The sequence below is a fragment of the Stigmatopora argus genome, chromosome 16 (genome assembly GCF_051989625.1).
Source record: "Stigmatopora argus isolate UIUO_Sarg chromosome 16, RoL_Sarg_1.0, whole genome shotgun sequence".
In the NCBI taxonomy this organism is placed as follows: domain Eukaryota; kingdom Metazoa; phylum Chordata; class Actinopteri; order Syngnathiformes; family Syngnathidae; genus Stigmatopora; species Stigmatopora argus.
In genome coordinates, this window is record NC_135402.1 from 4,088,672 (window position 1) to 4,110,571 (window position 21,900).

The window sequence follows — 21,900 nt, forward strand, 5'->3', positions numbered from 1 at the left end:
CAGAATTGGTACCTAAACATGTTTCAGGTTATGCTTAGAGTCCACAATAATGAGAATTGCACGGCTTGATAATTATAGTAATCAGAAGAGTATTGAGTTGAGTGTCTGGCATGTGGTAAAGTTGATTTCATACTCCATACACTTAATTAATCGCTTATAGCAAAGGCAGAATTGACAGTACATATTCTTTTTTTTCATGCAATGTCCTTGAAATTTTTAGAACGGTTTCTCACCTGTGAATGCAAGACAATTGATTGCTGCAGTTGTAAATGCTCTCTTTTTAGAGTCAATGAGGTCTTTACATTTTATCTATGTCTGAGATGTGTGAGGAATAGTAATGGAAACGGAAACAAAACGGGTCTTAAGAATGTCTCTATTCATGTTGTGAAGTCTAATTTTTCTTCCAATCCCTGTCTTTGTATTTGCTCACTGATTATGTAAACCGTGTCCCTGTGAAATATTCAACTCCCACATATATTGCTAACTTTACCTGGCTGGCACATTCAGAGACTTCCTTTTTTTATTTCAGTATTTGCTTCACTGCTACATATTTAACAACAATCACAACTGTTTTGTATACAAAACATTTATTTGTTCAACAAGTTCAGCAGTGAACCAAGTGTTTATAAATCAGGATCTTTTGTTAAAACATCCAACAAATCTATATTTGGAATCACCATATCACTATTGCAAAGCGTCCCCAGTAAGCTAGACATTCAGGAAATATGTCATTAATTACATTTTTTTTTTTTGGTCTCACTTTCCGGCTCAGTAGACAAAGTCGAGATTTCCGAGCGAATGCTTTGGTGCTCCTGGCTGACACGACACTGCAGTGAATAGACTGCAGTGCGTTCTTTCCATTTGGACATGTTTACATATGGTATATTGGTATACCAAGTAACACTAAAACAGCTGATTTGCCAACGTAATGTAATAGAGCACTCCTGACTTATGCTGAAGGGCAGCTCAAGGTATTGAAGAGCGCTGCATAAATGTCACATGACCAAGAATCCTCTCATAACATGAGATCCCGGAAGCGTATATCCATCTCTGCGGTCCTGCTAATGTGTCCCTCAAAATATTTTGAAATGCTGAGTGTAAAAGGTAAAAATTGGGAAAGTAAAATGGATGATAACGGTGTGGTTGTTAACCTTTGCATATTATCTGATAGTGTTGAAAGTTGCTGGTTATTGTATGTCGGCTTTTGGTGTCTGTTGCTTCCGACATCAGTTTTTTCAGCTTCAAGCCCACTTTTCTTCCCTCTCAAAGATATGCTTTGACTAAAAGAGGTTGTGCTCATCCCAGATAGGCAGAGAGAAACTATTTTTGTATCTGAGGCATTTAATCACCGCTGAGGGGTGACAAGATTAAGTGTCGGTTTGATGTTTGGATTGCTGGACTGGAAGTGGACCATGAAAAAGCCCTTTCAAATAAAGATGATCTATGGTAATATATATAAAGCAGGTTCATGTTGTTATTTAGAATAACATTTACGCTTTTTTTGCTTAGCCCCACTGGCTTCTGAAAATACTGGAGTCTCGTCCAGTTCGAATATGTGCACTTATCTTGACTTTACTGACAGTTTCTGACCATTTGCACAGAAATTCTGCATCCATGCAAACTAACTGTCATCTCAGACAAGGAAGTGGGAGAATTTCAGATGAATGTTGTCACTCCTGGCTTGACATGATTGCATGGAGGTGGGCTGTTGTCACACATTTTTGGAAGACAAACATTTATGGAGTTGTTTTCAACTCTTAGAAAACTCCTGTTAAATGCAGTAATTATCTCATTTGGAGTAAGTAAAGTTAGTACGTTAAGTCGGTAAGTTATTTTATATATTTAGCTGTTATTTCCTCATTGGAAAATACAGCCAAATGTAAATTCCGCCCAAAATACAATAATACTTTGTGGCATCTATGGCACTTTTGTGGATGGAAAAAAAACTACAGTTAATTTAATATTTTGTACTCATTTTAGGCACACCTATGCTTGATTAGTGTTGCTTTTGTCTCACCTGGCAGATGCATGAATCATCAAATTTATTGTGACACGACCACAGAGAATATCTAATCACGGAAAAGTAACGGTAAGATTGACTTATTTGTATTTCAAGCGTATTGCATTCAGTACTTCATAACATTTCTAGTGCAAAATGTCATTTAAACGTTTGCTTATTAGTGTTTCAAAAAATAGACTTCTGAAATAACAAAAGAAAGCCTACCCAAACAACTCGTAACTGTGTAAGGTAAGCAAATGAATATTTACTGATTGTAAACGACATCCGATTCGAATTACTCGAAGCAAACAATAAACTAGACAAAACAGATGGGACACTTGTTAGATTGTGGGGAATCTTTGGCAATCACTGAAATCTGACAACATTAAGTGGCTCCTGCACCTGTCGACAAAAATGTTGGCTCGCTCTAGGTTAGCTAATCACATTCATATAAACTCATTTAATCCGCAAACACTGGGCGTGAAGGCTCACCTTTCTCTGCCAATGAGTTAAATGAGCATAGGGGTAAAACAAAAAAGAAAATAATCTCTCCATGAGAGGGTTGGAGGTCATTTTTTGAAATGGCTGGCATGAATTATTGAGCTTGGAATTTATAATCATGAAAGGACGGTATGAAATGCCCAGGTAGAAATCAGCATGACAATATGAAAATGGTGTTAAGTAAGGCTTTCCTTTGAGTAAAGGTGTGTCAGTGAATGAAGATTGATGGAGGAGACTTGTCTTGACCTCAAAGGGGATTAATGGATCCTTTGAGATGGTTGGATATTTTCCATTCTAAACATCACGTTGTTATGAGACTGAAGAGGCTGTGATTTGAATAATGATGTGGAACGTGCTTTGTTCCAGTAGCCAAATACACTGTTGCTTTTTTTGTATCACAGATATAATTAAGCGCTGGTGGGTGACCACGGTAAGGTGGGCTGGGATACATGAGGCATTACATTACTTATGCCATTTTTATAGTCGATTTCAGGCAGTGATGGAGTAGTGTTACATTCTGTCTATTGATCTACTGTACCCATTCATGTAAATCGGTAAAAAAATGTTTTTTCCCCCCACAGTATTTCAGAGTACTATTGAGCTTTACTAGGCTGTAATTGCATTTTTTTTTTTTTTTTAAATCAAAATGTTGGTTCAATTTAGCTGTGGACGTCTTCAGGAACATTCAGATTTAGAGGTTCTGTTTAAATAATAGTTTTTAAATGTTAGGGAATTACCATTGTGTTATGATTAGAAATTAAGGTTGTTCTTTTGTAAATGCTTATTTTGTCTATTCAATTTGCTGATAACACTAATGGAAAGATTTAAGGACTTTCTAGGATGGGACACCAGAAAATGATTAATACCACTGCCTATCTAAGAGATTAGTAAATGTAACATAACTTTTAGATTAGTAAATGTAACATATTTTTGGGGGGATTATCCACTTGATATTGGGGCTATCATCAGGCATTTTTAATTTTCTTTAGATCAGTGTATATAAAATTCGCTGTATTTTCAATCAAATCTTTCATGTTTTTATTTTTTATTTTTATTAATTTTCTGAGAGTTTCATTAGCAGGACAGTCACACTCTGTTGGTTTTATTTGTGGCAGAAAGTACTGGCACCGTGTTCATAGCAGTTCCAACTCTTTTTGCTTATCACTGTACTGCGGACAATTAGAACTAGTGTTAGTACATTTTGAGTTAGCTAAATTAATAAACATTAATCCGATCTCAGCCTTATTTAACCTCTTTTTTATATTATGACTTTGGCTGATCCCTGCCAGATGCAATTATCCTGTGATGAGAAAATGAGCCCAGGGTCTTGGGAAGATTCAAGGGTGAAGGACAGTATGAAAGATTTTCCATCACATGCAACCTTCCATAAATGGGATAAACCTGCAGCTAATATCGCAAACATGCTCAACCTCAGACAATCACTTGTCAAAGATCTCTGCCGATTATTTTGGCAGCAGGAATGTCGAAGCGTTATTTATTTAGCGTGGTTTCATATCTGATATAGCCGGACTGGAGATAAACTGCTGATTTTGCTGAGATTAGCTCTTAGAAAAAGATGGTTTGCCTTAAGAATTAAAAAAAAAAAGAAACAGATGCGGAAAGATAATTGACTGGTGGTTGAACGGAAATGACAATTTCATTTTTGGATTGCTTTAAAGTGAGAAGGGATCATGTTCAATGATTGTGATGAAACAGATGAAATGTGAAGGGTGAGAGCAAGGAGGAATTGAGTTAGATCTTTTTTTTAATTTTTTTTCTCCATCTGTCCACATGCTATGATCGGTCAAAATCAAAAAGCCAATTTTCCACTACTGTCTGGTTACATCCCGTACGCGCCCTCTGCTGATCTAATCTTAAAAAGAAAAAAGACCATGAAGTGAAACTGAGTCAAGGGACAGCTATTGTATACCACTATTTGGTATAAGGATTCTGACCAGTCCTTAAAATATATATGCTTTTACAATAGTCCCATTCATTTCTACATTCCCAGTATAATTTTCAATTCCAGCAGCTCATGAAGACTCGGCATACTGTAATATGCAGTCAAGTGTAGTATATGGTAATAACACTGACGAAGCGATGAGATGTGAGGCTGTTTAATGTCTCTCCTTGATAGTAGTCAGGGGGAGAGAAGGTATAGACATGGAGGTCTTCGTCCCTTAATACAGCACCACTTAGTTGGAGTGGCCCCTCCACCGCCAGCTCTAAATACAGAGATCACACTCATAACTTGCTCCACTGGACTGTGTATAAGGTGCTAGTCTCGGCAAGAGTGTCAATGTTTAAATCCTACCGCAACTTGTACTTATCAGGTACTGGAAACGAGCAGAAAGTGTACATTGGCATATAATCCACATAACATTTGAGTTATTTGAACTCAAAACTGTCCAATCCTTGAGATTCCAGCCTCTAAGCTGTATTTTTGTAATTTCTGGAGTTGGATGATTGATAGTTATTTGTAGAAATATAGCAAGTATTAAATGTCTGGATTGCACTGCTACTAGTATCCATAAGGTAGTAAATGGCGTCATTGGTGTCGGCAAGTACGTACTAAGAAATAACTTGTCGATTGCAATAATGTTTTCCAAAATGTTGACAGGCCTGCAATCATGTGGTGTCCAATCATCATTCTGCTGTGAATTTGAATGAGTTTATCACTACTGGATCCAATCCATTTGAACCGGCAGCCTTGGAAGAAAAGGATGAATGTTTGTTCATTCGCTTTCAACTATCTAGCCCCGTTAATTTTTGTTTTTTGTTTTGTTTTCCCCAAAAATCTATTGGTACAATCTCATTATTTGCCAATAACACACAGCCGGATTTCGGAATCTGTAACAAGAGCCAGAAAATTGTCTCGGCGCAACGCCGTAAAGCCTTTCTAACTGTCTCAGTGGCCCACCTGATTTTTTTCCCCCCCTTCTACTCAGTTCATTATTTCCATTCTTTTTTCTTGCCCTTATCTTTCATGCAAAGCACTTCCTGCCAGCATTATAAAATGAGCTGTGTGCGTGGGCATATGCCATGAAACGCTTGCTATCCATATCACACAACAGACATAAAATCAAGGCCAACCAACAACAGCTTGCCAAAACTAACTAAATGACCCATTATCGAATCTTTCCTTTCCTTCTTGGCTTGTTAGGGGTCTCCGGGCAGGTGTTTCAAATCTGTGTGTGGGGGAGTGGGGGGCGTTTGGGGGGCCGGCCTTTCATGCTCTGGCCTTGTGTTATCCAGCTGTCTATTCTTTCCCTTGTGTACAATTCAACACAGACATCGAGGCAAAGCGATGAGCAATGCCACCACAACTATTTGCAGTTAAATACACGTTCCCAGGTTTAAATGAACACAACTTGCTGTTGGACATGATAATAAATACTAAGTAAATGTATATAGATGTGTATGTGTATGTGTATACATGTGTATATGTGTATGTATATGTATGTGTGTATATATGTATATATGTGTATGTATATGTATGTATGTGTGTGTATATATATACATATATATATACATATATACACATACATATATATACATATATACACATACATATATATACATATATACACATACATACATATATATACATATATACACATATATACGTATATATACATATATACACATATATACGTATATATACACATACACACAGTGTATATATATATACATATACTCATATATACATACATACACGTATATATCTACATATATATATATATATATATATATATATATATATATATATATATATATAAATAAGGGTCAAAACTGTTGTCATCATAAAATGTTAGTTTGCTACACAAGCAAAAGTTAATTAACATTTTATCTTCATAAAGCAGATATTAACCTCCGTGTTCTGACTCCAAGCAGTGAAAGACTCCGTAAATATTCTCCTCGCTTCAACTTTATGAATGATGAGCTGTTATTAACGTAGCATCACTGATGATCTTCACACTTCTCATTCCTTATTGTTAACTCCCAGATTATAAAATGTCCCTCCCACAATTTCAAGGTAAAATGTTAACCATAATCATCATGGAACTTGTAATTTTGGAAGCATATTAGAAAAACGCAGTACTTTAGGTTGCTTTATTTGATGGAGCAAAGTTACTGTGATCAGCTTTTGTGTCAAAATGGTCATAAGGGTTTGTTAATATTTGGTTATTGTAAATGAATCCATTGCTTGATGTCTTCATGTAAGCAAGCACAAGTTAGATACTGTAAGTGGTGAAGCTAATAAACCATTGGAGAGGCTCTTTGAAGGCAATTTCTCCCACGTCGCCTTTGGTCTCGCTCAAGCAGAAAAGAGCAGATGACGAAAAGCCCTGTCTTGTCACAGGCACTAATGGAAGATGGCGAAGGTTAAAGAAAAATATCAAGCCTTGATGTACTGAAACAATGGCTGAGTGTAATAGCCAGTCACTTTTAAAACGCTGTGTCTCATATCCACAGAGGTTCAAGAAACAGAAATGACAGTTGTCGGGCTGTCTGCTCTTTTGCAACGCCACGTCGTATTGTGAATTTGGCACCTTTCAGAACATGCAGTCTGGATGCAGTGCAATAATTCTACAGGAGATGAAGGCCTTGGGCTCGGAATATGAAGGTAATAAAGAATAAGAGCACTTAACTCCTTCTGACAGATGCACCATAGAGACTTTAAAATCTCCCAAATAGTCAATGTACTGTGCCTCGACTTGACGGACTTACCTCCTCAAGTGGATAGCAACATGTAGTCCAAAGAATGAATGACATTTTCTTGCTAATTTGCTGACACAGCTTAGTCGGCATGATAAGTACACTTAGCTAAGGTTATTATAATGCCAATGTTTTATCAGGGCCTGGACAAAATGAGCTTAAATGGCAAAATACAAACAAAACTCCCCCCGTTAATTTCCCCTAACGTATTGGCTGATGCTTGGTGTTGACATATCGCTGCAAATGTGCACGTTTTGTTTTGTCATGGCTCTTTTCTGAGCTTTGTGCAATGTAGGCCAGGCTTGCAGGCTAGGGTTGGTCAATGCAGTCAATATTTGCACTAGGGCACAACATCGACTTCACACTAACCGTCTTGTGTCGGGCCATTAGGATCCACCAGCACAGAGAGGAATGGATTAGGCTACTGCAATGTGGGCCATAAAAATCATCGTCACCTCCCCACCCGCTAGGGTCCAGTCATCAATACTGGCAAAGGCTCATATGGTCACAAAGAGGCTGACATCACGGAAAGGACACCTTCAAATGCAACAGTGCATGCGCAGAAGCCACACTTGCTGCGGGTTGTGTCGGAGTGCCCGTTTGTCAAAGCTTAATGAGATTCCGATAATTACGGTTAGCCAAACATATTGAAAAAGTGACCATAGCGAGTTTTTTTGCAGATGTTCGGATGATTGCTTTCAATTAGCCATATTATGTAATGCTCCGCGTCCAGTTTTGTATGAAGTTTGGTTTAACAACTGTCCATTCGGCTTGACCTCATAAAGGTCATTCACCAGCACAGGATAACATAGTATTCATTTTGATGTTATTTGGGGATGAGTGGTAGAGTGGTAGTTCTCCAAGCCAGAGGTTGCGGGTTTGATTCTCCGCTCTGGTGGCTTCCAATTTGGCACTATACTTTCAAGCAGGCGAATGCAATGTGCGGCGTATAGTCTATACCAAGGATGTCAGACTGGTTGGTTTGCGGGCCGCGTTAACGTCAACTCGATTTGATGTGGGCTGGACCATTTTAGATATAATATTTAGATTTTATTTTTTTATAAATTGATTAAACGAACTGGATCAAAAGCCCTAACTATTCATTTTTTTATAGATCTAAAACAATGTTTATTTGAGCTTTTTTTCTTAGTAAGGAAAATCTCTTTTAATCATTATGTTCCATATTAAAGTGGAAAACAGAAAATATTTTTATATATTTTTAGATTTTACAAAATTATTTTTAAACTAGAAACAGAATTTTTTTTACAATTATTGATTTAAAAGGGGGAAAATCAGGAAATATAATATACATCTATAATCTTCATTTTAATTTGATCCTAAAACAGAAAGTCGGCACTCATGATTTACTTTCTCGGGCCACACAAAATGATGTGGCGGGCCAGATTTGGCCCCCGGGCCGCCACTTTGACACCTGTGTACTATACGAATTGACACACTGACCGCCCATAAAACAATTCCCCATGTTTTTTAACAGTAGCAATTTGCATAAATTGTAGTATATTGAAATTTCTTTAGTAGTGTACTCATCCACTTTTCCTTACAGTTTAAGCTTCTGGGTCGTGAAAATATGACAATTTTAACTAACAGAACCAATGTGTCAGCATATACGGGATAAGATGGGATAAGACTAACTTGGCTGTAAAATGGAAAAGGCTGCTTCTAAATGCTTCACTTAGCAGACAAATGTATAACCTATGCTGCCGTGATGTCCTTTCATTGCATTTACAGCTTTTAAAGCTGCTGCAGATGGATGGGTGGGTATGGAGCCTTTTTATTTTTAAGAGATTAGGGCACATATGGGCATTATTTGAATGCTGAATATGTCTTGCTAAGATAAAAAAAAAAAAAGAACCAAAACACGGTGTGAAATCAGCATTGCTCCCTCAACCGTAGTCTTACCGATGCTTGTAAAATATGTTGATGTGCTGCGAGTTTGTGTTTAGACTTAAGAGGCGCATTTCTGTTGAATACTTGTTCAAATTTATGAATTCAACTTGTAGTTATGTTTGACTCTTGTCTGGTCTTTTTTAAGATAATTCTGTAAATACAATTTCTGCAGTTTGATCTGACCTGAGACCTAAACAAACTAAGCTTGGGGCACAGAATACATATTTTTATTTTTACCCCATTAGTCATATACACAGGCCAGAAGAGCCGTGAATCTAATTCTCTCTAGGGCCGCATAAAAGCTGCTTGGCACAGACTGTGCTATAATTCTTATTCGTTGGGGAACTTAAATTTGCTCCAAGTGTCCATATGTCAAGTGAATTTTTCGATTCTCAACCCGAATTGTTTTCCTTCACCCCCGTTGCATTATTCTGCAAGTATTCCCGTCTGTCTGGTGCTGTGTCTGTCCCACTGCTGCAAAATCAGATCACTTGAAGCTGATCTAATCTGTTACTTTCTTTCCCTTTAATCTGTACTGAGCATTAATTACAGGAGGCAAAATTGTACGGGGCTTTCGTTCAGAACATCTCTAAATCCCTGATTGTTTTTTTTAGTGTGATTGTACCATTTATTATTACTGAGTGACTTTACTGAAGGTCAAAGTGAAGCAATATCCAGAGAGTTCAGAAAAAATCCATTGCAGTGACAACAAAAATGTTTTAAAACACTTTTTAAAAAGCAAACCTTCAAATACACAACAATCTACAATACAGTTAGACTTTACAGTATTAAGAGTGAAATATCAACATAGTATATTGATGATTTGACTGATATATTGGAACTATTTAGCACAGTTCTACTAAAAAAAATGACTGTGGAGGATAACGTTCAGATTTAAAAAACAGTCTGTTGAATAGAAGTTGAACTTAAGTCATGATAATTACACATTTAATCCCAAAGTCCCTCACTCTCCCCTAATGCATTTAGTTTGTCGAGTAATTACCACACTATATGTAAAGACTATAGATTCCAACAGACAGCTCAGCCATTACAAATTACCATCTTTATAGGCGCAATTTCCAAAAGCCTATTAGAAACTCAGCGATTTGCTGTTATGTTGTCCTAATCATCTAAACATTATATCCAGCTAAATATGTGGATTTAAATTTACATTATAGTTAATGGCAGCCATTGAGTTATCCAAGGAAAATTCATGAAAAACAACAAAACCCACAGAAAATCTTGGAGAAAAAATCAAAAATTGCAAAAACAAAATGTGAAAAAAGCAAAAAAAAATGCTTTTTTTGCCATTATATGATTATTGTAATTATATGTTTTTTGATGGTCTTTTGCTTCTCCAGGTCAGAGTAGATGGGAGGTTTAGATAGATAAATAGACCCTATTCTTGTCGAAAATGTTGGTGCAACCTGTTGGTTTCTTTATTAAAAAACTTCATCATTTTAAAACGGTATATTGATTCTCGGTGTGAGCGTATCAATAACCTGTTGGGATCCAAAGTATTGCAATATATCACCATATGGATATACTATTGTCACCTCCATACTCTGTAGTACTTGTTGAGTGTATCTGAAGAAAAAGTAGCCGATGACTGACTGAGTAACGTTGACAGATTGGCCTCTGCTGATGTGCTTTTGCCACTGGATTTAATTTTCTGCCTTCCTGGGTACAACAAAACATGAGGTCGAACATAAGTGTGTTGTGCTGAGATGGCGGCTCAAAAGATACAAAAACACACACACTTGAGACATCATTTGACAAGATCGAGCAGCCCTGAGGAGCTTCTTGTAAGGTTGCCTTCTCAGAATTTCCAATTCAGGATACATAGGCGACAGGGGTGGCATCTCAATTAGACGTTTGGTTTTTAAAAAAAATGTAAATACATATTCAGTAGAATAATAACATTATTAAACAGTTAGCCCTTGCCAGGCCATTAAAAGGCTTTATGAAGTTTACCCTGATCCGTCACGTCAGGAAAGAAAAATGGCACAATGACTCAATACATTTATTGCTTGTTTTTTACCCATTGGAATTTTTTTTAAATCCCCAGTTTATATTTTGACTTAAATGTATGTCAGAGTCATGTAAGTGACAAGCAGAGGTTTAAACTTGAGGTGGTTCACTCTGATCTGTTGATAATGTGACATTCAGAAAATGTACTTAAAGAAACCACGACTTGCGTTGAAAATTATGGTCAAATGCCTTCTAAGATAATCCGCAAAATCAAGTTGCCAAGGATTCCATCCCCAAATAATGACCTGAATGAATGCAGATATTCACAGGAAATAGTTTTGTAAAGTGTGATTGAATTCGAAGTTACACAATAGTAACCTAGTTCTACAATGTCTTCTGTGTCTGTGCTTGCTACTGCAACCAAAGGAATTTCCCTAATACGCGATGAAATAAAGTTCTAATCTAACCTAATACGATGCTAATGTTAATACAATACGGATATGACACGAGTCATTAAACACTGCTTGAGATGTTCTTTAAAAAAATGTTTTTATTGTATTAGTGCTTTCGATTCCAGTTTATAAAAATGACAGTGAAACATTTCTGGCATCTGTAAATAGCATGATACATTCTAGCTGCTGGGGGACACCGAAGGGACACAATGGGAGGCCAGTTTGATTAATGAGCTAATGTACTATAACAAGTTGGGGGTAGATTAATCTTTTGTCAGCAAATAACACCCCCACCCCTTTGAACAGTTTGATGCAGTTCATTGTCACGGTTGACATCTCTGAGTTTTGCTGTAACAGTCAGCACTGTGGAAACAGATCAGCAATATTTATCTCTGCCAAATGTAGGCCTTTTTTTAACTTAAAATGCTTAAATTTGTATGAGTTTATTGTAAACCTCATCATATTTGAGCCAAAGTAGGGAATGTATGTATCAGCAAGGTCGCAAGCCATGTTGACTGGACATTTTTCTTTTACATTTTATCCATATTTCTCCAGTTTTATCCTGTAATGTTGTTTAAAATGCAGCAAAATGATGTATTTCAGTGCCATATGATTTGCATCAATGTGAAGGACAGAAACTATTCATGACTCAATTATGACTTCCTTGTATTGTCTCGCTTACATGCAGGTGTTCCAGCACGTTAATTCAAATTAATGAGAGAAACAGGATTCGGGGAATTTGAGGATTAGAGAAGAAGAGTATTGTGGGTATTTTTCTCCTGCTAATCCCTGTGATTGATGACTTGAGTCCGTTAAATCTCTGTGTTGGCGGCCTTGTCGATTAATCATTAATCTGTTTACTTAATTTGGGTTCCCAAACAGCTTCTTGTAATACCCAACCAATGCACATCTGCAGGTTTGGAAAATCTGGAAACGCTTTAAATTTGATATTGTGGTCAAAGTATCCCTGTCAAATAGAGGTAGCTTGGTGAGTACAGTCATTCCCTCTACTCATCCGATAGAAAATTCTGGTTCTAGATTTGGTAAATGCCATCTTCATGTACACCTGGATGTGTGGAAGCTACACTAAAATTGTCATGAGTCATCTCTAAATAATGTTACTACTGTCAGAAGTAGAGAGGCTGAATTCATTGGTTTAATGTTACTACTGTCAGAAGTAGAGAGGCTGAATTCATTGGTTTATGCCTGTTCGTTTTTACTAATCTCAATTCTGACTGGTATGGGATTTAGACAAGAAGCATGTATTGATTTGACATTTGATCTCAGCTGTCACAGTCATCTCCTGTCTGATTACACATCTGGTGTAAATCAATGGGTTTTCGCTCTCTCACAAAACTAAATGATTGACTATCATTAAGGATTTGATGGAGACAAAACGACTACAATTACAGCCGACCCGTTGTTTGACTTGGATTGGTTCATCTGGATCCTTCCTTCTCTCTTACTCTATTTACAGTGCTATTTATCCGTGTAGATTTGCCGGTGCTGTTGTGAAAGTGCCTCTTCAAATGGAACTTCCTCAAAAGATGTTTGTTGAGGAGTGTGTTGATCTCTGTATCTATTCGAAATAGGGGCGCAGTTGTAGTTGATAGATTCAGTCTGACAGCCAGGGACTAAAAGGCAATTTTCCTGGTTGAAAGATGGCTCGCGGTAATGTTTTCATCCACATTGGTTACTTGTCTGCTTCTGTGTGCACATTTATGCAATGGTGGCAAGCTTGAATGCACTTGATTTGTCAAGTGCAGGCTAACCCATGACTGCGTATCAGGTTTGTGCAATTGGTTTGCACAATAGACAACGTCAGGTTATGACTCTGCGCTTCTAATGCATCTAAATAAGGTTGAAGGACTGTTTTCCCACATAAAATAGTGTTCTATCTTGAGGATTCTTTTTAAATCAGTTTAGGTTACAACATATATACATACAATATCAGATTCCAAGGAATTTGGGACCCGGCTTAAAACAAATAAAAACAATGCATCACTTTTCATATAACTTTCTCGCTACCAGCGATTATATCCATTAACATAACAGTTTGATTGGACATATGAGTGTCATGATTGGTTGTAAAAGGATCATACCTTTTTCTAGGCATGGGCATTTATACTCGGAAACTTGAACTGTGGACTTATTGTTGCCTGTAGGTTATGACTTCGCTAGGAGATGGAATGCGTCTTCTGGTGATGTTTGATTTCTCAATGCTTAGGGAACTAGCCAGGTGGTTGTAATTCAGTTTTAGTTGGTTTTGTGTGATAGGTATAACATTTACAGGTTCCATCTGGAAAAGTTGCATATCTATGTTTGATTTCTTTGGCTTTAATAGGCTTTTGTTTGCTTGATTTGTCTAATGCAATAACCCAGTCCTTTGCCTTTCGCATTCACCTCGGTGACTGTGTCAAATCTGCAGCTGTTAAAGTCAACAGCTAGAAATACTAGGGCCTCTGGGTATTTACTGAACTGGCCCATTTGGTCAGATTTTTATGTGCAGTCCAGGTACATGGGAATATATTGATCTGCCAGAGGGTCCCACACACCAAAAGCCATTAGGAGGCAATGAAGCACAGCCGACAGCAATTTCTGATCCCAATGTATTACTCTATAAATGTACACTTTGTGTCTAAGTGTAGGTTTCTATTTTGACAGGTAAATTGCTCGCGTTTATTTTGAATTAATTTCTTTTTGTCAATTACTGTCTCTATAGTGTTGGTACATCTCAAAAACTTTTCTGTCACCATTTGAAATAACTTGAAATAGATATGGTATGTCATACAATGAAAATCTGTCAAATTTAACACCTGCTTCACATTGCTTTGCATGCTTTTGTTGTGCTTTGTAAGCCCCATTTTGTATATTTCAGACAAGTAAAGCTGTTTTTTTCAAGTGGTTTTATTTAATATACATTTTTTCTTTCTCCCTTTTCCATTTTTTAGGTGCTGAAGGGCAACAAAAAACTGAATCTTTCTGTACGGTCAGTGGGGAGGATTCCTGGCGGCTACGTAACCAACCACGTTTATACATGGGTTGACCCACTAGGCCAAAGTGTTTCCCCTCCTCCCGACTTGCCCGAACATCACAGCGCCACCCTCCGAAGAAGCGAGAGTCAGCGTCGCAGCAACTTGCAGCTCCTGCAGGAGGGAGATGAGAAAAAGGTGAAAAAGACTAAATAAACACCTTTTTAACTGTTTGAAGTTGAAATGCTCTTCTGCAACTTAGCGGTTGTTATTCTTGTCAACCATAAACTTTAGGCAAAAACTCTATGAGGTGGAAAACTAGAATATTAATGCATGTAAAAAGGCAAGGGGAAGTGTTTTCTTCTAAAGTAGCTCATTTATCTCACTAGAAAATCAGGTCCACTTTCCTAGAAAAGACCAAGGGAATTTTTGCTTCTCTAAAGAGCATTCATCTTTAAATGAATCTAAGACGGCGAAACTGTAATAGACTTATGTCGGGTCCTCTTTATTTTCTTGTCATGAAAAGTTATCTAAATGAAACCAATGAAAATGACATCAGTTAGGACTGATTTAGATTTTTTTCTTGAAAATATCTTCCCACTAAAGTCTGCCACTTTACATGCATTTGTGTGTGGTTTTAAATTTGTAAAAAATTAGAAGTTATCATTATGGATATTGAGCTTTACTGTGATATTTAAGATTAGCACATCGATTTCTTGCAAATACTGACAGTATTTGAGGCGTCCTCATATGTCCCGTCTTTGAACTGTCTCAGATTTTTGTCCCTTTGTAGAATACGATTTAAAACTGTATTGTGTTTACAGTCCATCAGGTCTGTACAGTATTTTCAGTGCATCAATGCATTGGGATTACAACAAGATTTGTGTTTTTTTCCCCTCAATTCTGAAATGTTTCTGTTCTGAACCATTTCACAGCTGTCTTAAGCCATCCTTATTAATTCCACTGTCATTGCCAGGTCAACTTAGTTTTGGACGATGGGCGATCCCTCGGCCTGATGATTCGAGGGGGAGCCGAATACGCTTTGGGTATTTACATCACTGGAGTGGATCATGGATCAGCAGCAGAGTGTGGAGGACTCAAGGTATCGTAAATTTTACACTATTGATCCCATGGATCTGATCAAACACTGCACACTTCTATTTATTATCTGTTTATCAGAGTAACAGTTCTTCTGGAGGTAAATACAGTTGGTTAATAGCAGAGGTCGTTTATTCTAACATTATTTGGTCTATGGACATCGACTTTAAAAGGGTTTTTGTCTGGAAATCGCTTTATTTTGTGTACATCGTGGCAATATTTTCGATTAGTCTGCGTCCTCCTACATGAATCTTTGGTTCATTCAAATCATTTTCTATGTTGGATGCACTCAGTCAGGTCTCCCGTGACACGGAACACGATCAGCAGTTTTTTTGGCGAGTGATTTTTACATTACTTAATTCTTGTCGTGTTTCATTTGAAAATGGAATGGCTTGGCCGGAAGACTGTTAATAATAAAGTTTTACATCTGATATTCGCAAAATCGCTCCCTTCAACACCACTTATTCGTTTTGCTCTCAAAGATGTGGGCGGTTGCTATGGATACTAGAGTAGTAAATGGGAGTTCGGATCATACTGGTGGGGTGGCTGAACAGTTATTGTGACACGGGTTTTTCAACCAAATCCAAGTGTGGTGTTACTACTAAAAGTAAAGCAAATAAATAAAGAAACCAAGAAAAACGAGATTTTCGCACCCCTGAAAAGTAAAGCTTGTAAATGTTGTCTTAAACCCCCCAGAACAGTTCAGCTGAATGTGTTTTTAATGGTCGGGGAATAAAAGGGATTTATAGTTGGCTCTTTTCTGCGAGGACAGAAGGTCTGCCAAATTATACTTTTCATTCAACTCCAAAGTACAAGAAAGGTCAGTCCTGCCTGATACTTCCCGTCGACATTCTTTTGTTTAATGTCATTAAAATTGGCAGGAAAAAGGTCATCCATGTCGTGATGTCAAAACTGTGGCAAGTAAACAAACTAATTGGGAAAGTCGTAGCCAACCTTTTGTTTGTTTTTACATTTACAAAAACCCGATTTTACGAACGAGATATGTCATTGGCTGCCATTGATAAGGTGTAGTGGATGGGTAACTAAATGAAGGGGGCGCTGAGCATATTAATGGATTCGGGCCAAGGATTTCTCATTTGTTCGGGGGTGATTTTCCATCCCGTCTGATGATAAAGCAATCCTGCTGAGACAGCGCATCACACAGTGTGACAAAAAAGAGGCTTTGCAAAACAACAAGGTCATTTTACTGACACTTTTGTCATCTGGCATCTGGCAATAAATCTCAATGTCACATGACTAGAAATTGAAATGAAGCTACGTATTCTGCGGACTATAAGTCGCACCTTTGGGCCTGCGACTATTTTTTTCTGGCCACTGACAGTCTGTTATGTCAGTTCTTAGTTTCTGATCAAATTTTAAAATGCCCTTCAAAAATGCCATTTATAATCCAGTACAAATTATTACATTTCTCATCATCCATTCCTTTGGCTGGTGCAATTTATAGTCTGAAAAATGTGATGTATTAAAATGATGACCCTGTCTTTGAACTTCACCTGAGCCATTCAACAATTATGAGAAATTGACAAAAAAAAGAAAGCTTTAACAAGCTTCTACGAAAACGAAATTCAAAGAACTACATTTTATCACTGGGTTATTCATATTCATATACAAATGATGTTGGCAGACTGGCTTGTCCATCCTTTTTCTAAACCACTTGTCCTCAATTTGGCTGGGTGTGTGAGCTGGAGCCTATCCCTGGTGACTTTGGGCAAGTAGCGGGGTATGGCCTGGACCGTCGCCAGTCAATCACAGGATTCTTCTCTAAGGACAGACCGTATTAACTGTTTTTTTTTTCCAAGTGTGTCCTCACAAGTACATTGAAAGCTTATAGCTTCAGTCCAATAGAGCTTGCATCTATACAACACTGCCCCAACTCAATATAAGCACTTACTTTTAACAAGAGTCAATGTAACACCTTGACTAAAGGCACTAGTGTTCAGTTTTGATTCAAACTATTACAGCAGTATTGACACAATATTTATTATTCATTGCGGGTTCTTGTTTACAGCAATGTCTAATAGCATTTGATCATAGTGAGGCATTTCCAATACAGATATCATATTACCTCATTTAGCTACTTGAAAATGTCAAAATAATTAAAGACCGCAGGTGCTGCCAGTTCATTTCCATCATTTGTAGCAGTATGAATGAAAAACAAAATGAAAATAACAACCCAGGTGTGCCTGAATAATCTATCCGGGAAGGCAGTCCCTGTTTATTTATTTATTTATCATTTATTTTTCTTCAGTAAATATGAGATTCAAATTGGGCTCCACACAGACAGTAGTAAAGCGAGATTGGTACCCAGAGCTCCATTGATCAAAGTCAGACCCGTTAACAGGCAACTTGAGTGTCTAATACGCACAAGCCACCAGGGACCTTTTAAGCAGTGAATAACCACTGCTGTTTGCTGAAGCTATATAGCCACTCTGTTTTCTTTTCCTTTTTTTTTGCAATCTGCTCCCTCACTCTTAGTAAATCTTGGAGAAAAGCCACACACTGATATCCGTTTTATTTTGGAATAAAGACAGCAGAAATGTGTATATGTTTTTTTCTTTATGACGGTGTCTTCAGACTTTACATAATCATGGCATGACACCTGAATGAATGCTTATGGCAGTTTTCTTTGTGTGCTAAACCTACTCATGGTGCATGACCACTTTCCAAAGTAAAATCTTTCTTATTTCACATATTCACCATCATAAATACCTAATAATTGTAGAAAAATGTTCTGCGCAGCAATCATTGGGTCACATTGGATTGGACATATGTCACCGTCAATGGCAGGGAAACATGATCACTCAAGTAAGAGTAAAAGCTCTAATACAATATCCGTTGATATTGATCATTAACCTCACACATTAGTTTTTAAAAAATAAAATCAAAACTCATTAGTGTTTTTTAAAATCACCTCTCTTAATTTTGTAATTCGTGTGGCCTAATTTTCTGCATCAAACAGAGGCTCTACTCCAAACTCAATTAAAAGTTTTGCCCTTTAAGATTACAAATGTTTAAGTTGTCGGACCGACAAGAGTTTATTCTAAATCTCCCTGCTGTTTGGTTGGTGAAAAGGTGGATAGAAGCTGTTAACATAGTCCCAAACAAGATAAAAGGGCAGAACATAATGATTTGGACTGCATAATCATATTTCTAAGGGCTTATTTGGATGATTGATCATTTTGAAAGCCTGTAAAAAAAAACTCAAGTGAGTGGCCAAGCCTGCTTGTGGCACTAGCTGCCAATCACAGGTCAGCCTGGGTCCGATGCCATGAAACAGATTGGTAATTGTTTCCCTTAAGCCGTCTGGTCTGTCAACTCACACACATACACACACATATACCCTGGGGTGGGGGGATTATCACTTGTGCTCGTGTTGAGATTGAGTGAAAAGACACAGGATGTGATTTGTCACATAACACTTCCTGTGAGTCATAATTTGCATATAAATCAAGTGAATCATTTCCTTTAAAACATGATTTGGTACTCGGCGAGCGTCGAGGAAACAAACAAGGCTGTCGTATTAGCTGCTACTCAAATAATGTAGAGTGGCGACATACCAGGCAATCAGTGACATGTGCACTGATGTAGACACAAAACGACGTCAAATGAAGGCAAGCAAGCGAGTCTTTATAGCGGGATGACACATTTCATTTGAAAGCTCGAAGAAGCTATTCGGTGTTGTCAATAACATGACGGCAATATTCAATTTCTAATTATTTTTTTAAAGATTACATATAATTGCAAGTGAAATGACATGACTGCTATTTTCAAGGATTAAACTCATTCTCTTTACAAAATTCACTGCATCAAGACACTTAAGAAATTGGAAAAACTGGCATGACAGGATTCATCTTATAATGTATCTTTAGATTTTTAAAGGGGTCGTTCATCATATCTTGGGAAAGATCTCATCTATTGCATCCTGACAGTAATGCTCAGAAAAATCAATCACCTAAGAAAATGCCATTTTTGACCTGCAATTAAATTGTCGTGAAAATAATTGCCTTAGTGCCAAAATTTGATATCTTTGGGTGATTTGCAACATAGTGAATAACAAGACGTTTCAGGTCCATGTTTTGCTGCAGAAAGGATTTGGATTTGTTTAGAATCTATTACCAGGTCCTAATACCAGGTCGATTCAATATTCCATAAGGTGCAGAAAATAGACCCCCGGCTCTATTTTCTATGGGGTTTCATTTATTACAATGGCAGTTTTTGTCCTCTTCATCGAAAGAGTTATTATCTATCACAGCACCGCAGATCATTCACACATCCGGTGGCTTTTGTTGTGTTATATATTATGGCAGCTCAATAGCAACTCTGGCATAGAGATTGACCAGAGAAAATGAAATGCTTGTGATGCTGAACCAGGCCCATCTTGTCACAAATAGAGGCACCATAAAGGAGAGGAGCAAAATAAGGACAATAATGAGGAGAGAATGCGAGCGAGAGGAGCAAGGAAGGAAAGCAAAATCCAGGAATAATGCCGGCAGGACTTATTATTTCTGAAAAACAGTTCATACTCAACAAAACATATCGTATGCGCTTTTGATATTAGCCGCTGCTCGCGACTCCTTTTAATGACGATTTTATGATGGTGGGAAACTAAATGCAAATAATTGCCATTTCTGTAAATGATGGCATCTGGCAATTTAGTCCAATTTGGTCCAAAATGTCCAATACTTATTGTTTCAATGATCTGTACCTCCTCCGTCTGTTATATGACCTCTCTATTACCTTTTGACCTCCACACCTTTGCATGTTACAGTCTTTGCCCAGCCCACCCTTGCCGTCTTGCCCCTCCGCCACTCCTTTTTGTACCTTGCCCTCCTCGCAGGTAGGGGATCAAATCCTGGAAGTCAACGGCCGCAGCTTCCTCAACATCCCGCACGACGAGGCCGTCAGGGTCCTCAAGTCCTCGCGCCACCTGATGATGACCGTGAAGGACGTGGGCCGCCTTCCTCATGCTAGGACGGTAGTCGGGGAGACCAAGTGGATCGCGAGCTCTCAGATTGCAGAGAGCTCTGCAAACAGCAGTATGGCAAGGTGAATTTCACACACTATTCTCTGTCTCTATTTGACCAAACGGTTTTATATCAACATTTTAGCTCGAGCCTGTGAAATGGTGTAAAAATGTCACTCCTCAAGTTAGAGACAAGCCCCAAACTTGGGTTGTAGCACGTTTTTAGCATGCATAATAGTGGTTAACTGCCTTTTCAGAAAGGCTTCAGGCTGCCAGCAACAATTTTTGGGCTGGAATTGCCCCTGTTGAAAGTCCATTTTGTTGCAACAATAGTGGCAGAGGGAACTAAAAGGTGTAAGTGCTTGTTTATTTGTGGGCGGAAACCATTTTCAGTCTTTTTGGGATACTCTAAAAATGTTGTTTTTATTGGTGGGCAAGCCAGGTCACCTGTAAACTGATTTTCAATGTTATTATATAATGTATCATATACTTTTAAGCATTCATAGATTAAAAAAAAACATGATTAAAATACCAGCACATTAACAAAAGATCATATTTAAATATTGTTGTAAGGGAGTCTGAATCCGCCAATGGCAGCCCACAAGTTAAGCCGTCAATTTTGATTTATTAAGTAATTCCATTTTTCCATTCATAAGAGTTGTGGTTTTTTATTATGGAATTTATGGCTGCTGAAAATCCAGATAACACAAAAGAAGGCATAGAACCATGCCAATATCTTTCCTAGATCGCGTAATATAATAACTTTAATCCTCGCTATCGTCCAGAAGCCCCCCATAATACTCACCAACATAGTTGACCTTTGACAGCTTTAAGATCTGCAGAGCTGATTTTTATTAAACTCCTCTTATTATTACGACACAGGAACAGAGGCCCAACACAAAGAAAAGACCGACTTATTCATCTTGTGCTGTCGGTGGGTCAACATAGTTTGCCAACAGTAGGGAAAAAGAAAATGTATCACTGTAAAAACATCACCGTATTTCTCCCTTTAGCCATTAGTGTAATGAAAGAGAGCCAGTTGCTTAGCTTTTAAGAAAAGCTAAAAAAAAAAAGGAAAATGAAGGGGTAAATGAAGAAGGGGAAAAAACATTGCCTTTAAAAAGCAACAATTGCAGCTTCATAGAAAAAGGGAAGACCACTTTTGAAACTGACAGTTATCTTCTGATGACTGGCAACAGGTTTAACAAACCCCTACCGTGTAAATTACAGATGATATAATCTTAATGAAAACAAATCTGGCTGTAAACTCCAAAGCAAACATTGATTACAAAAGAT

At 37.7% G+C, this 21,900-nt stretch overlaps 1 protein-coding gene across 4 annotated transcripts in view; it reads left to right on the plus strand.

Moving 5' to 3' along the window:
- whrna (whirlin a) overlaps nt 1-21,900 on the plus strand; it is a 46,481-nt gene that overhangs the window by 2,545 nt on the left and 22,036 nt on the right. For 3 of the 4 annotated variants that reach the window (XM_077622937.1, XM_077622938.1, XM_077622935.1), the window contains exons 2-4: nt 14,502-14,720; nt 15,499-15,624; nt 20,410-20,687. In XM_077622937.1, coding sequence (XP_077479063.1) covers nt 14,502-14,720; nt 15,499-15,624; nt 20,410-20,687 — 623 coding nt within the window. The remainder of the gene's footprint in view (nt 1-14,501; nt 14,721-15,498; nt 15,625-20,409; nt 20,688-21,900) is intronic. The other variant, XM_077622936.1, reaches the window with a different exon arrangement.